Below are 16,237 nucleotides of genomic sequence, written 5' to 3' on the forward strand. Positions count from 1 at the left end.
TGAATGACTATACTAGCTGCAAACGTCTGGTTTGCAATGCAATATCTTCATAGGGGTATAGAGGCCCATTTCCAACAACCATCACTCCAGTGTTCTTACGGTACTTTGTGTTTGCGAACTGTGTAAGAATTAACCCGATAAAGTCCACCAATGCTACAATGGCACTTCCTTACCAATATACTTAAACCAAGGAGGCAGTATTTAAACTAACTCCAAAAGAGTTGGGGGCATGACGCCCCCGGAAGAAGCAAGCGGGCGAAACACGCGTTGGGGCGCGGGGACAGCACTGCGGGCCTTTTACATCTTTCTTTCTGATTAGTAAGTACACCTTCTTATATTATTGGCACTGTTGTTATCTTTAATATGTATTGGCGGTATAGTTGCATTCATAGTAGACTATATAATAATAATAATAATAAATTTTATTTTTATAGCGCCGACATATTCCGCAGCACTTTACATTTCAGAGGGGATTTGTACAGACAATAGACATTACAGCATAACAATAATCACATACAGTAGATTATAACAAATACCAAGAGGAATGAGGGCCCTGCTCGCAAGCTTACAGTCTATGAGGAAAGAGGGAGACACGAAAGGTGGGTGGTAACAGTTGCCCTGATTGTATGGACCAGCCATAATGTTAGGTGTGTGACAGTACGGACACAGAGGGCTAATGGATGCATAAAGCATGTGGGAGAATGATGCGGGGAACCTGGTTATGGTAAGACTTTTGACTGTGCCACACAGGGATAGATTAGGTTAATGTGTTGAGGCGATAGGCCAGTCTGAATAAATGCGTTTTCAGGACACGCTTAAAATTGTGGGGATTGGGGACTAATCGTATTGACCTGGGAAGTGCATTCCAAAGAATTGGAGCGGCACGTGTAAAGTCTTGGAGACGGGAGTGGGAGGTTCTGACTATTGAGGATGCTAACCTCAGGTCATCAGCAGAACGGAGGGCGCGGGTAGGGTGGTATACTGAAACAAGGGAGGAGATGTAGGGTGGTGCTGAGCCATGGAGGGCTTTGTGGGTGAGGGTAATAAGTTTATACTGAATTCTGGAGTGGATGGGTAGCCAGTGTAATGACTGGCACAAGGTAGAGGCATCGGTGTAACGATTGGTGAGGAATATGATCCTGGCTGCAGCATTCAAGACAGATTGGAGAGGGGAGAGTTTGGTAAGAGGGAGACCAATTAGAAAAGAGTTACAATAGTCGAGACGAGAATGAATAAGAGAAACAGTAAGAGTTTTTGCAGAGTCAAAGGTAAGAAAAGGTCAAATTCTAGAAATGTTTTTGAGGTGCAGATGACAAGAGCGAGCCAGTGATCGAATGTGGGGGGCAAAGGAAAGCTCGGAATCAAGTATGACCCCAAGACAGCGGGCCTGTTGCTGGGGAGTAATAGTGGAACCACACACAGAAATGGCAATGTCGGGTATAGGTACATTAGTAGAGGGAGGAAACACCAGGAGTTCAGTCTTTGACAGGTTCAGTTTCAGATATAGTGAGGACATGATATTAAACACAGCGTTTAGACAATCGCCGGTGTTTTCTAGAAAGGCTGGCGTGATGTCAGGAGAAGAAGCGTATAATTGGGTGTCATCAGCATAGAGATGGTACTGGAAACCAAATCTACTGATTGTTTGACCAATAGGGGCAGTGTACAAGGAGAAGAGGAGGGGGCCTAGAACCGATCCTTGGGGGACCCCAACAGTAAGGGGAAGATGAGAGGAGGAGGAACTGGCAAAAGATACAGTAAAGGAGCGGTCGGAGAGATAGGAGGAGAACCAGGAGAGAACGGTATCCTTGAGGCCAATGGAACGGAGCATAGTGAGGAGGAGCTGATGATCCACAGTGTCGAATGCTGCAGAGAGATCCAAGAGAATTAGCATGGAGTAGTGACCATTTGATTTAGCTGTTAGCAGATCATTAGAGACTTTAGTGAGGGCAGTTTCAGTGGAGTGTAAAGAGCGGAAACCGGATTGGAGAGGGTCGAGAAGAGAGTTTTCTGAGAGATAGCGGATAAGACTATATGGAAGGAGGGCACTATAACTAGTAATGCCTCTGGCTAATTGTACTTTCTGGAGCCTCTTTCCATTAAGATATTGACGTATTTATTCATTCTCCTTTACATGGCGTGCCAAAGTAAATACTTTAAGGTTTTTTGTATCCCCACTGTGCTGTTCCTCAGGGGTATGTTTGTTTGATATGAATATAGGTAGCATTTTTATGTATTTTAATTGATCAAATAAACTTATTTTGTCATTTATCTATGGTTCTCTTCTTTTGGAGTTAGTTTAAATACTGCCTCCTTGGTTTATGTGAACTGTGTAAGAAGCCTAATGGTTGGTTAGAATACCCTTGAAAACCCTTGTGCAAGTATTGTATGTTAGCACAGCTGAAAACAGTTTGGCTGATTAGAGAAGCTATAAACTTCACCTTCCTTTGAGCTAGTTGAGAATCTGGAGCATTACATTTGTTGGTTCCATTAAACTCTCAAAATTGCCAGAAAAAAAGAACTTTCATGTGAAACTCACCAGTCTATTCTTGTTCTTAGAAATGAAGGCTATTCCATGCGAGAAATTGCCAAGAAACTGAAGATTTCCTACAACAGTGTGTACTACTCCGTTCAGAAAAGAGCACAAACAGGCTCTAACCAGAGTAGAAAGAGAAGTGGGAGGCCCCGCTGCACAACTGAGCAACAAGACAAGTACATTAGAGTCTGTAGTTTGAGAAATCGACGCCTCACAGGTCCTCAACTGGCAGCTTCATTAAATAGTACATGCAAAACGTCAGTGTCAACATCTACAGTGAAGAAGCGACTCCGGGATGGTGGCCTTTCGGGCAGAGTGGCAAAGAAAAAGCCATATCTGAGACTGGCTAATAAAAGGAAAAGATTAATATGGGCAAAAGAACACAGACATTGGACCGAGAAAGGTTGGAAAAAAGCGTTATGGACAGACAAATCCAAGTTTGAGGTGTTTGGATCACACAGAAGAACATTTGTGAGATGCAGAACAACTGAAAAGATGCTGGAAGAGTGCCTGACACCATCTGTCAAGCATGGTGGAGGTAATGTGATGGTCTGGGGTTGCTTTGGTGCTGGTAAAGTGAGATTTGTACAAGGTAAAAGGGATTTTGAATAAGGAAGGCTATCACTCCATTTTACAACGTCATGCCATACCCTGTAGACTGCGCGTGATTGGAGCCAATTTCATCCTACAACAGGACAATGACCCAAAGCGCACCTCCAAATTATATAAGAACTATTTAGGGAAGAAGCAGGAAGCTGGCATTCTATCTGTAATGGAGCGGCCAGCGCAGTCTCCAGATCTCAGCCCCATTGAGCTGTTGTGGGAGCAGCTTGACCGTATGGTGCAAAAAGTGCCCATCAAGCCAAACCAACTTGTGGGAGGGGCTTCTGGAAGCATGGGGTGAAATTTCTCCACATGACCTCAGCAAATTAACTGCTAGAATGCCAAAGGTCTGCAATGCTGGAATTGCTGCAAAGGAGCATTCTCTGACGAAAGCAAAGTATGAAGGAGAAAATTATTATCTAAAATATAAAGCTTAATGTGGGTGTGTATGTATGTGTGTGTGTGTGTGTATGTCCGGGATTGGCATCCACACCGTCGCAACTACAGCCACAAAATTTGGCACAGCCACACGTCTGGACCCCGAGAGTGTCCTAAGCTATGTTGTGAGGCGAAATTTTAACCCCGCAAGTTCCAGTGCACCAAACAATTTTGCCCCTATCTACATAATGGGGAAAAAGTGTGTGTGTATCAAGCCCCGCCGCTCATTATGATGACATAATAGTTGACTATGGGATGGTGGATATGTATGATGGGTATATGGGCACTGGACTATGGGATGGAGGATATGTATGATGGGTATATGGGCACAGGCCTATGGGATGGAGGATATGTATGATGGGTATATGGGCACGGGACTATGGGATGGAGGATGTGTATGACGAGTATATGGGCACGGGCCTATGGGATGGAGGATAATTATAATTTGCTATAACTAACCACAGTTAGTTACTATGCCCGGGCAGCGCCGGGCTCTTCAGCTAGTATATATATATATATATTGCTCAAAAAAATAAAGGGAACACAAACAGCCTGTTGCAAATGGAATGATGTTCCCTTTATTTTTTTGAGCAGTATATATTCTGCATATACAGTCCTCAATAGTGAAATTGTGACACCAAGAAGAAAAAGTCGCTGAATCCTCAAAACCACGAGATGGAGTCATTACTAATCTGAAAATGATGGAAAAATGGAAACAAAACTTTCAAAACCTTTGGATTACTTCAGTCTGGAGTATATGTTATGTGCAGATATCCCGGCACTTCCAGCCTCAGCGGCGATCACTGAGGTCATTAAAGTGGTTGTATACTACTAGGACAACCCCTTCTTAAACTGAATGTTTGGACCTGATCCCACGGTGTCGGCACTCACTCTACCTGGTGCTGTGATGCGGTGTTGTGACACGTAATGCCGATGCCCAATCAGCACTGGCGTCACTGTCTCCGCCTTCAGACAAACTGAACGTGAGGAGGAAGCTAAGGATCAGCTGTAGCACGGACTTCCTCTTCATGTTCAGTTTGCCCAAAGGCGGAGACAGTGACGCCAGCGCTGATTGGGCGCCATGCATCACGTGTCATTCCACCGCATTACAGCCTCGGGGAGAGCAAGTGCTGACACCGCTACAACAGAGACGGCATGGGAGGTGAGTACAGGCTTTATTATTTTATCGGGGCCAAACATTTAGTTTAAGAAGGGGTTGTCCTAGTGGTGGACAACCCCTTTAATGGTCGTCTGAGGAAGGTTCTGCTGCTGCACTTGGGCTAATCATAAAGATCCACAGCTCCTGCGTAAACACCGACCAATGGCATCCCAAATGTGCTCATTGTGAGACGAGTACAGAGATGCTGCAGCCATTTGATCTCACAGTAGAACGCCCCCTGATGAAGCTTGGGTGAAACGCGCGTTGGGGCTGGGGATCCAATAGTATATGGTCACTTGACAGCAATACATCACTTGATGTAAGTGCTATGCCTACTTTCTGATATATTCTTTTTGCTATTTGCACAAACTCTCTTTATTTAATTTTGCTGTGTGGTTTAGGCAAAAACTTTGCGGCTTATATGCTATTTGCACATATTTGCATCTACCTACATGTACTTTGGCATATAGTATTCCACCATGGTTTTGGCACTCTGCTTTATTACACTTATTGATATTTATTTTAAAATTTTGAATAAATCTTGTATTTTATGAGACTTTGTAGCACCGTATTCTATGTTGGTATTTGGTTTTTCAAAAATGTAAAAATAAAAAACTTCTAATCAGCATAATCTTAGACTATGTGCAACAGAGTCACTTTGTTGAGTTTTCAGAGAAAATTCTGGATCATGTGCAGGCAAAGTTTTTTTGAGGAGATTTTGGAGCAGAAATTCCAAATTTTTGAGGAATTTGGAGTCTTTAAGGAGGATTCTGAGAATTTGGTCTCACTTTCCACTCCAAAAAGACTTCATACATGGAAGTAGAAGCTAAGTGAAATCCTTCAAAAAATTTGAGTTTCTAGTACTTTCCTTTAGAGAGAACTGAGCGGAAACTACAAGCTTTTGAGGAGTTGTTACATTTTATTCATTATTAAGAGTTTTTCTTGCACAAAATAACATCTAAAAATATTACATCCCTTCCAAACTGAATTTAGAAATCCTAAGCAAAACGTCCCTTATAAGCACGAGGCATTTTTTATTTGTTTTTAAAGAGGTTCTGCAGCAGCTTGAGTTTATAATTCAAAGTTCTCTGTCAAAGTTATGGCAGAAAGAAAAGTGAAGAGCAGAGAAAAAGAAAGTGAGAAAGGAAAGGGGTGTGAAATACTTAGAAATCCAAGGAGTAACCGATTCCAGACAGCTCTCAGGTGTAACTTATATTAAATGGGACCGATCTGTCTAGAAACTTTCAAAAACTTTCAGATTTAATTTCAATCCCAGTCTAAGGAAATTGTCCAAAGATGTCTAGAGGATACGACCGGCTATAATCATTCACACCCACAATTCACAAATCTTTATTAGCAATACAGGCTCCATTTGAATTCAATCTGCTTTAAGACGATTATTTTAGCCGATTTTTTCAAAATTTAAATCTTAATTGTAGCATTTGGAATTTTCTTTTTCTTTTTTATAGCAATTCTTATTTTGAGTCAAAACAAATTTTCCGTCTTAAAAAAAACGTTCTCCTCCTAAACAATAGAAAAAAATCAACAAAGGGGGAATGTACACAGGTGGACTCATAGATGGACTTTCTTAACACAAAATTTAAAGCAAAGGATAAATACAATTTTTTTTTACCATAAAATTAAAAAAGGATAAATACAATTAAGATCATTTAAAAATATGTACACCTCCTAGTCTGACAGCAAAATAATATGGGCCCACCGATTCCTGCCGGAGCCCAGCCAATCACAACTAAAGTAATATCCAGGCATAATTAATTCATTCTATAAAACAAGTACAATAAATAGAATCTCTAAACAAGTACTAAACCCCAAAAATAACCCAAATGGGTAAAAAAGAAATCGCAAGTGCCTAAGAAATGCTTTACTTGCGGCGCACCCGACACAGTAGTCCGAGGACACATTGAAAGTTGCAGTTTCAAGACAATCAGGGAAGAAATATTTTAGAATAATTGTTTAAAAAATAATTGAATATTACATCATCGTCAATTCTAAGTCAATTCAATTCTAAAATGGTTGTCTGGGGCTAAATTGGTGTCTCCAATAATTTTTGTAAAATATATGAGTCGTAAAGGAAGATGATCTGTAAGTTGTGAAACTTCTGCCCTTGAAGTTAAAAGCATCCAACAGAGAATCGTGTCCCAAGGCTTGAAATATTCAACCTTGACGAAAAAGCAAAATTTGCTCTTTTTGAATCAATCATTACCTACCAAGGATCGACCTTCAAGAAATACGATCGGGAACTTAGACACTTGGAAAGGCAGGCACAAAAACCCTGGAGAAGGTCATCATATACCTAAAGAATTGTCAACAGACTTTCTAAGATTTGAGGTTCTTTAAGGAGAATAAAGTCAGGCAATAAAATAGGATATGGACTTTATGGCTAGAAGTTTGGCCAACCCAAGAAAAAAAAATATCTCAACTTAAAGCAAATTTTGCAAGAAGAAATTTTGCAAGAGATAAAAGGGAAATTAGAAGAGGACAATGGAGACGATCCAAAATGTTCAGACTATGACATGGAGAAGCTTGAAGACCTATCTAGAAGATAAGATCTTCCAGATGAACTCTCATTATAGGATCCACAAGAGTCAAAACTAACCTCAAGTTATGGTAGTTTATTTGCATTAACATTTTGTTTTTACAGTTTTTCAAAAACAAAAATCCCAGTTTAAGACCTTAAAATTTTTTGGGGATTCTCCACGTCAAGATAGTCTTCTCCTATATAACCGTATATCCAACAGACCAATATAGATATAAATATATAAGTTGAATTTTGGAAATGTCTTAAGCGGAAAAAAATCCAGGTTGTTATTGAAGACACTTGGACCAGGGTCGCCAACTTGACTTTATGGACTGTCCTAGAATTTGGAAACCCTGACTTGGACGAGGGATCATTCTATCATTAAAACCAAAATGGGTCGTCAAAGAAAATGTAATGAACATAGGCAAAGATTGGAGGGTTAATACGGGCTCCTGGGAATCTTGGGTTAAAATTTAGAAATTCTGCTAATTTGGGCTTGGGCTCATTAAAAAAAATGTATCTCAAAAATAAGTTGAGGAGAACATTGATAGGGTTATTATAAGGGAACTAAGGTGAGAGAAGCTGTGGACGTCTCCTTCACTGACCCTATGTTATAGAGCGACTGACAGGTTTAGAAGCTAGATTTCCCTTAAATAAGACCAGCGACATCTGTATTTAACCAATTCAGCTTGCAGGATCTGCTGGGCCTGAAATATGGCTCCCGAGTAATAAAAACAATCTGCTTATAGGAGCGTTACATTGAGGTATTTCTATAGATATAAAAAGTAATGATCATAGCTGCAGTCAGTCAATCAGTATTCAGCAGCAAAAGTGTAATTAGTAATGGATGTACGGGAGACGAAGAGGAATATTCACCGATATCCAAGGGTTTATAGAGAGGGTGGAAAAAAAGGTCTTTATATTGCAGGGATCTGTTCTAGGTTGGAGTACAGATAAAAAAAAATAAAAAGGCAGATATATGGATAGATAGATAATAGATAGATACATAATAGATAGATAATAGATAGATAATCAATAGATAACGTATTTTGCGGATTATAAGACGCACCCCAAATTTTGAGGAGAAAAATAGGAAAAAAAAAACTTTTTTTATAAAATGGTGTTGCTTCTTATCAATGTGACTTATTGCTTACCGGGGGCGGTGGCTGCAGTGGAGCAGGGTCCCAGGGTTGCTGCTGGAAGAGGCAAGAGAGGAGCGTTGCTGCAGGCCTCAGGCTGGGATGAGGGGGTGCTCTGATGTGCGCCGCTGCGGGTGTTCGGTGGTGCGGGGACTCTGCCGACATTTTGTGAAAGCCCAGAGCCTCCATACTTACATGGCCTACTGTGCGGTGGAATATCGCTTCCGGGGAATGCGCAGGTGGAGATCTCAGCACCAAGATCTCGGGAGATACCGGTAAGGTATATTCGCATTATAAGACGCACAAAATTTTGGGGGAAAAAAGTGTGTCTTATAAGCCAAAAAATATGGTAGATAGACAATAGATAGACAGACAGATAGACAATAGATAGATAATTGACAGATAGATAATAGATAGATAGAGAATAGATAGATGATAGATAGATAGATAATAGATAGATATATAGATAATAGATAGATAGATAGATAGATAGATAATAGTTAACAGATTATATAATAGATAGATTGATTGATTGATTGATTGCTAGATGATAGATAGATAATAGATACATAATAGATAGCTAGATAGATAGATAGATAGATTGATAGATAGATAGATAGATAGATAATTAGATGGATGAGGCTTATAATTAGATAATCTTTCTTATGCTTGGACGGCTTTTCTGGCCGGTATCCTAGGCCCTTGCAGTGATTAGTGGGGGCTCCATTACATGCTGGGGGTTGTAGTGCTCTGTAGTTTCCGGAGATTATCACACATTATATCCCTCAATTCATGAGCTGATCAGACATAAAGGATGGAAGGAGAGGTTTGTGGACGGTTTCTGCTCTTGCCGGCAGTTAACGAGACGTATATCCCAGGGTATAACGCGATATGGTGGCTTATTCTGCGCCTTTCAAGGTACAAATGACCTCTTCATCAGGAGAGAGCACAAGTGTCGCGTATCCTTGTATCCTTGATGTCTTTCCTGATGGACACCTCATGCTTTTTGAATATGTCTACAAGGTGAGTGTCATCTGACTTTCCCGCCGGTCACATCGCTCAGATTAGACCCTATTTTGGGGCTGATCTCTCGTCAGCGCTGTGATCATCAGCTGATCAGACTCAGGATGAGCTTAGATACAACTTCTCAGTATCCCACAGGAAATGTAGATACAGCGGCTCAGTAGACACGGCATTGCACATGATAAGCTTAGATACAACAGCTCAGCCGACATAATAAGCTTAGATGTACCAGATCAGAAAGCAGTGGTGCTCATGACAGACTTGGCGACAGTGATTCAGCAGAAGCTTAGATACATTGGATTAGTAGACAGTATCACACATATCAGGCTTAGATACATCAGCTCTATAGACAGTATCTACACTAATGCCTTAGGTACACAGGTCAGTAGATGGCAGGACCCCATCATCCCATCACCTGCCGCTGCGTTCACAGACACAATACAACTAGTAGAACACAACAACGAGGAGCAAAGTTATAATAAGTCATAATATCCCATTATCACCTTATCCCAGTATCACAGACCGGACAGGAGCGCGGTATACGGCGGCCACAATCACGCAGGTTAAGCTGCTCTTTAACAAGCAGAAAATACTTTGCATTACCATAAAAGCAGACAATAAATCCGGACAATAAATCTTCCATTCTGCGCTCTTCATTGGAACACGAATATCAAAAAACGGCAACATTTGTGCCAGTAAGGTGCCGGTAAAGGCCCTCAGGATTTTGTAGTGTCATGAATGCACATTATTAGGGTTAAAAAAATAACCAAAGTTTTGACATTGGAATTATGTTTTCCCAAGTCATTACTCCTCTCAGCTTACTGCCTGCGCAGGGAAAATATACAAAAGGATATTTTAGCAAGACGTCTCCCGGGAGTAAAGGAAGCTACAGCGCTGTAAAGACGCAAGGTCAACGGCAAGAATCTGTGCGGAAATATGAATTCATAAGATGGATATTTCACACTGGCCATAAATGGATATGGACATAAGTCTAAGGAAGTCGCACTCTTGTTTTACAACATTCGATGCGAATATGAAGAAAATAGAATTCTACGCACTCCTAGAAATCTATCATTCTCCAAAGTATTACATATTTTGATCTATTATTAAAGTGATTTTTTTAAATATGCCAAAAAATATAGTATATAAATATATATACATGTGTAACACAGGAATTTATTATACTTAACTGGGATGGATGGATGACAGATAGATAGATAATAGATAGATAGAAAGAAAGATAGATAATAGATAGATAGATGATAGATAGATAGATAGATAGATAATACATAGATAGATAATAGATAGATAGAAAGAAAGATAGATAATAGATAGATAGATGATAGATAGATAGATAATAGATAGATAGATAATAGATAGATAGATAGATAGATAGATAGATGATAGATAGTTAATAGATAGATAGATAATAGATAGAAAGATAATAGTCTGATAAATAGATGATAGATAGATGATAGATAATAGAAAGATAGATAGATAGATAATAGATAGATAGATAATAGTCTGATAAATAGATGATAGATAGATGATAGATAATAGAAAGATAGATAGATAGATAGATAGATAGATAGATGATATATAGATAGATAGATGATAGATAGATAATAGATACATAGTAGATATATTTGTAATTGATCCATAAACAGGACGATATAGAATGTATAAGGGGATAGGAGAAGGACAGGAATAAGATGATTTATTTGTATAAAGATATGTAAAGATAAATATATTACACAATATACATTTGCTCGTTTTCATGTTTGCTAATAAACTTTGCATGAAATGTTTGTTTGTTATATTGATAAATAACAGAAGGTGAGAAATTGATCTGAGGAATAATAATAATGACTCAGTCAGTGAAGTAATCGGAGAAAATGACCGCTTACTGACGTTATATCTCATATTTCCCTGATTTTAGGAGTATGATTACATCCATGATGGACAGTATCTTGGTGCTCTGATTTAGTTCCTTTTTTCTTTTAGTGTATATACAGTGTATCGCTACATATGGTGTAAAATTCCTCAATTCCCAGGAATGCTGAAAGTGGGAGAGAGGCAAAGGTTCTGCAGGTATCAAACACCTGAGCGAGGTACGGAGCTGGAAGTCTAGAGGATAAGGTCTGTGGGCTAAAGATCCCGATCATTGGGCTATTAAACGCCGACCTTTACGATTCCTGGATGGTTCTCCTAATGGCATAAAGTCATAATAAAATACGTAGAAATCCAGGACAAGAGCGATCATAAGAGAAAAAATTCCCCCCAAAAAACTTCTGAATGTTATTTTCAACAATTAAATAAATTGGAATGTATTTTTGCCATTTTTGGGCTAAATTATACTTTTCATGGTAATTAAAATAATAAAATGAATTTATCATTCTTTGTATTATTATTTATTTTTATAGCACCATCGATTCCATAAAAACATTGTTTTAAATATATAGGTAAAATTCAAATCTATTGCTAATTTTAACCAATAAAAAAATAATTAAAATACATGATTACATAAAGTTTTTCCTTTATGTAATCATGTATTTTAATTATTTTTTATTGGTTAAAATTAGCAATATATTTGAATTTTACCTATATATTTAAAACATGTTTTATGGAATCGATGGTGCTATAAAAATTAAATTTAAAAGTAATACTTTTTGTATGAAAATGGAAGAAATTAAGATATATACAAAATTAAAATTAATATTTCAAAGTAATGGCACAGATTGTTTTATACTTACGATAAGGTGAAATTATGGCTGAGAAAAAAAAAAGTGAAGGTGCATAAATCAGTGAGCTTAGGAACCCTCTCTAAATATAACCACAAATGTAACCATTATTGTTTTGTTTTTTTTAGTATTTTACATGATGGTTTTATTCATTTATTTAATTAATGTGACTTGCAATTTGTTATCTCATCATAAAAAAAAAATAAGAATATGAGAAATAAAAACATACAAAATAAAGTTATTGGAACATGCTGTATAGAATGAAAATTGGAGATATTTTTACTTAAATAACAAATATTCTGAACCGCTAAATATATATTTTTTTTTAGGACTTACGCCGCTGGAAGCTAATATCTTAAATTTGACTTACTAATTGCAGACAAATTATATGATTAATGTGAAATAATAAAAAAAATACTAAATATATATATAATTAAAAAAAAAATACTAAAAAAAATACTAAATATACTGTAGATAATTTTTATAAAAAAAATACTAAATATATATAATTTTTTTATAAATCAGATGAAATTTAAATGATCAAAAAAACATTAAATAATAGTTTAAAATAAACTAAAAATTGTAAAAAAAAAATATTTGTTGATTATTTTAATATAAATAAATGCGTTTTAAGTTGCTCAGAGTCCCTAAAAAAAAAAAAAATGACAATTTGGAGGTCATTTAACCTTTGCAAGTGAAGAGATCAACAAGGGTGTAAATCGCTCAGTAGCAGCTGAGATAACAGGATTACACTAATATCTTAATGACTGTGCCAAACCAGAAGGGCTGACTTGTGATTAGAGTCCATTTGTAAGTTGTTCCAAAAAGTTAGGAAGAAGAAAAAAGAAGATGAAGTTATAAAAAGTTTGCAACTTTTTTTTTTTTTTTTTTTTAAACACCAGCAGGTGAAGCCGAGAGTTGAGGTTGACGACCATTAAGGTCGTTATCGTATAGAAAGGCAAAAGTTGATACTGATATATTGTCAAGATGATCATTTATGCTAATTAATTATTTCTGATACAATTATTTTTTTCGTTAAAATAAAAAATGGTAAAAAAAAAAATTAAAATAAAATAATATTAACAACTAAAAATAATAATGTGGATAAAAAAAACTTTTAAATAAATACATAATAATGAGGCATGGGGAGTGTGTTATGCAGTCTATAGAAAAAATACACTTGCTACTGCTTTTCTTAAAAAGTACTGCCAAATTAATATAGTAAGTGGATTAACCCTTTAAATATTTGAACACTATATCCAAGGTTGCAGGATACTAAAGTAACAACTCTTATTCAGCATTGCAGCTTAGATTTTATACTGTAAGACTCCTTGTTCCACCACGGCTACTGCTTCGGATACGACAAGAAATGAGATAATATTCTATTCGATACTTTAGCCATTATTGATGGAATTCAAAACTTTATAGAAAGAGAATTGCGAAACTTTGAAAAAAATAAAAGGTTTCCAAATTGCCACAACTTTTCTATCTTGACTAAAACGTTTTTTTTTTTGTTTCGTTTCTTTTTTTGCTGGTTCCTAGTAACCCCAAGACACTCTTGATATAAATGTAATCAGAAGGGAGAAAAGTATACATTCTTGGAATCTATTTCTATCTATCCCCCCCCCCCCCCCCCGTAGAAAGACCCTTAAATATCTGGCAAAATTCAAAGACTTCTCAGTGGAACGTTAGTTATAACCGGACCAATATTCATGGCGACCAAATGGGCCAGGCGTCGCTACAGAATTTTTTTCCCCGATGTGAAGCTTACTGTTTGGCACATGGGTTTTTTTTGCCTTCCTCTGGATCAACATCTTAGGGCAGGTTAGGATAGGATATGGGGTGAACTAGATGGACTTAAAGTCTCCCTTCAACCTTAATTACTATGTTACTATGTTACATATCTAGACCAGGTGGCCAAGCTAAGTCGTTGGCGTCAGCGCACCATGATCCCTATGCCGATATGCCTAGCGCTTGCTACACCTTTGGATAAAAAGTTTGCGAAAGTCGAGGGAACATTTGGCCCATTGCAAGCAACGCCGATGAAAGCCCTCACCGTCCACACACTCTTACCTGAGCTGTCACTTTTCCTTTTGCCTGACCTCTTTTCTGTGTCAGAAGGGGAGAGGGTCTGCCTACCATAGTCCCCACTCGCACAAGCTGAGCCAGACGAGCTATTAGTGCCCAGGTTACTTGCGTTTGAACACAATATAGGGGGGCTGCTTCCAAGCTGTGGCGGTCCAGATTCCTGCTGAAGGCAAAGACTATGTCGGGTAGAGGCCAGGTGTGAGGACATCTGAGGAATGTGCCAATTAGATTGCAAGCTCTGGTGGTGGTGGTGCTGTTGCTGCTGATGGTGATGGTGATGATGTCCTCTGTGATGCTGACTTCCAAACATGCCCTCCTCGTTGGGATAGCCAGCAATTATGCAAGAGGATGAAGACGAAGAGATGTCAGGATAGGACATATGATCTGATCTTCCATGGAGGGCAAGCGAAGATTGGGCAAAAGGGTGCAAGCTCTGCGAGGTGGCATGGGGGCTGCGCAGGCAGCCAAACAGTGTGTGTTCCATGGCATGCAAGTTTCAAGTTGCCGGCAGCAGAGTTACCAGGGATTAAACTCCACAACGCTGTCACTTTTCACTGTAAAATGATAGTTTTCCCGAATGGTGGCAGCAGTGGCGGCGGTGGTGCGCTAATCACAGGGAAGAGCGGATAATCCAGGTCTTCAGCCTGGTGGCCTGTCTCATCTCCTGCTGCAGCCACTGTACACTGACCAAGATGAGCTTTCTGTGAGCTGCTCAGATGTCAAGAGTAGGAGAGGTTACAGCAGTAGAGGTGGTCCCACCGAGCTGCTTAAGGGGGAAACAACTAAGAGAGGATATAAATAGTGTGTAATGTGAGCCAGGGGCCGGTGCAGCAGCCCAGCACTGACCACAACTCCCTCCAGAACTTCACACTCATTTCTGAGAGATGCAACAGCATCATCCCCGCAATGGACCCGCACCGAGGGCGGAGGATCGGAGCCCGGCTGTGCAGGAATGGCCTCAGGTGTCGAGATCTAGGGATCCGTCTATGGATCTAGCCATCTCATATCTTCATCTTATTTTGCTTTAATTATTGTATTGTTAACGTTATTACTTATGACTTGTGTTTTGAAACTGGTAAACTGTAAAGCGCTGCGGAATATGTTGGCGCTATATAAATAAAGATTATTGTTATTATTATTATTATTATTATTATTATTATATCTATCTAGTCCTGGCAGGTGAGCACACAAGGGGGACGATTGTATCTCAGTCTTATAAATAAAGGCGATCCGGTGTTAGTGCTATTTACAATAATTAATATATTCAATGTCTGCAAATATCGTGACACATCAAGAGAGCTGGGAGGTTCTATGGCCTCCACGTATCTATCTATTATCGATCTATCATCTATCTATTCTATATCTATCATCTATCTATTATTCATCTATCTATCTATCTATCTATATATCTATCTATTATTTATATATTATCTATCTATCATCTACCTATTATCTATCTATCTATTATATATCTATTATCTATCTATTATATATCTATCTATTGTCTATCTATCTAATATATATCTATTATCTATCTATTATATGTCTATCTATTATCTATCTAATATCTATCTATCTATTATCTATCATCTATCTATTATCTATCTATCTATCCATTATCTATCTATATATTATCTTACTATGTATCTATTATCTATAAATCATCTATTATCTATCTATCTATCTATCTGTCTAACAAATAGCAATTTCCGTACTACAAAATCAGGTTTTTGCTTTGTAATCTAAGAGCAGTATAATATAGGACAAGAGACCCTGATTTCAGTGACCTGCCACATAGTGAGCTGCTTGGTGAAAATTTAATACAAAAAATAAGCCCCCGTTAATAAATAAATTAACTGTGATTTATCACATCTTTGGGAAGCTGAGTTCACATTCCCTAGCCACTCCAAGGCCTGATTACTGCCACACCTGTTCTCAATCAAGAAATCACTTAAATAGGACCTGCCTGAC

The 16,237-nt window shown here is 38.2% G+C and overlaps 1 protein-coding gene across 1 annotated transcript in view; it reads right to left on the minus strand.

Annotated features, from left to right (window-relative positions):
- MEOX2 (mesenchyme homeobox 2) overlaps positions 1–14,979 on the minus strand; it is a 123,002-nt gene extending 108,023 nt beyond the window's left edge. The window contains exon 1 of the mRNA XM_073582135.1: positions 14,252–14,979. Coding sequence (XP_073438236.1) covers positions 14,252–14,750 — 499 coding nt within the window. The 5' untranslated portion in view covers positions 14,751–14,979. The remainder of the gene's footprint in view (positions 1–14,251) is intronic.
- Positions 14,980–16,237: the final 1,258 nt, after the last annotated feature.

This window comes from Dendrobates tinctorius, unplaced genomic scaffold (genome assembly GCF_039654945.1).
Source record: "Dendrobates tinctorius isolate UK_male_01 unplaced genomic scaffold, ASM3965494v1 ptg000070l, whole genome shotgun sequence".
NCBI lineage: Eukaryota > Metazoa > Chordata > Amphibia > Anura > Dendrobatidae > Dendrobates > Dendrobates tinctorius.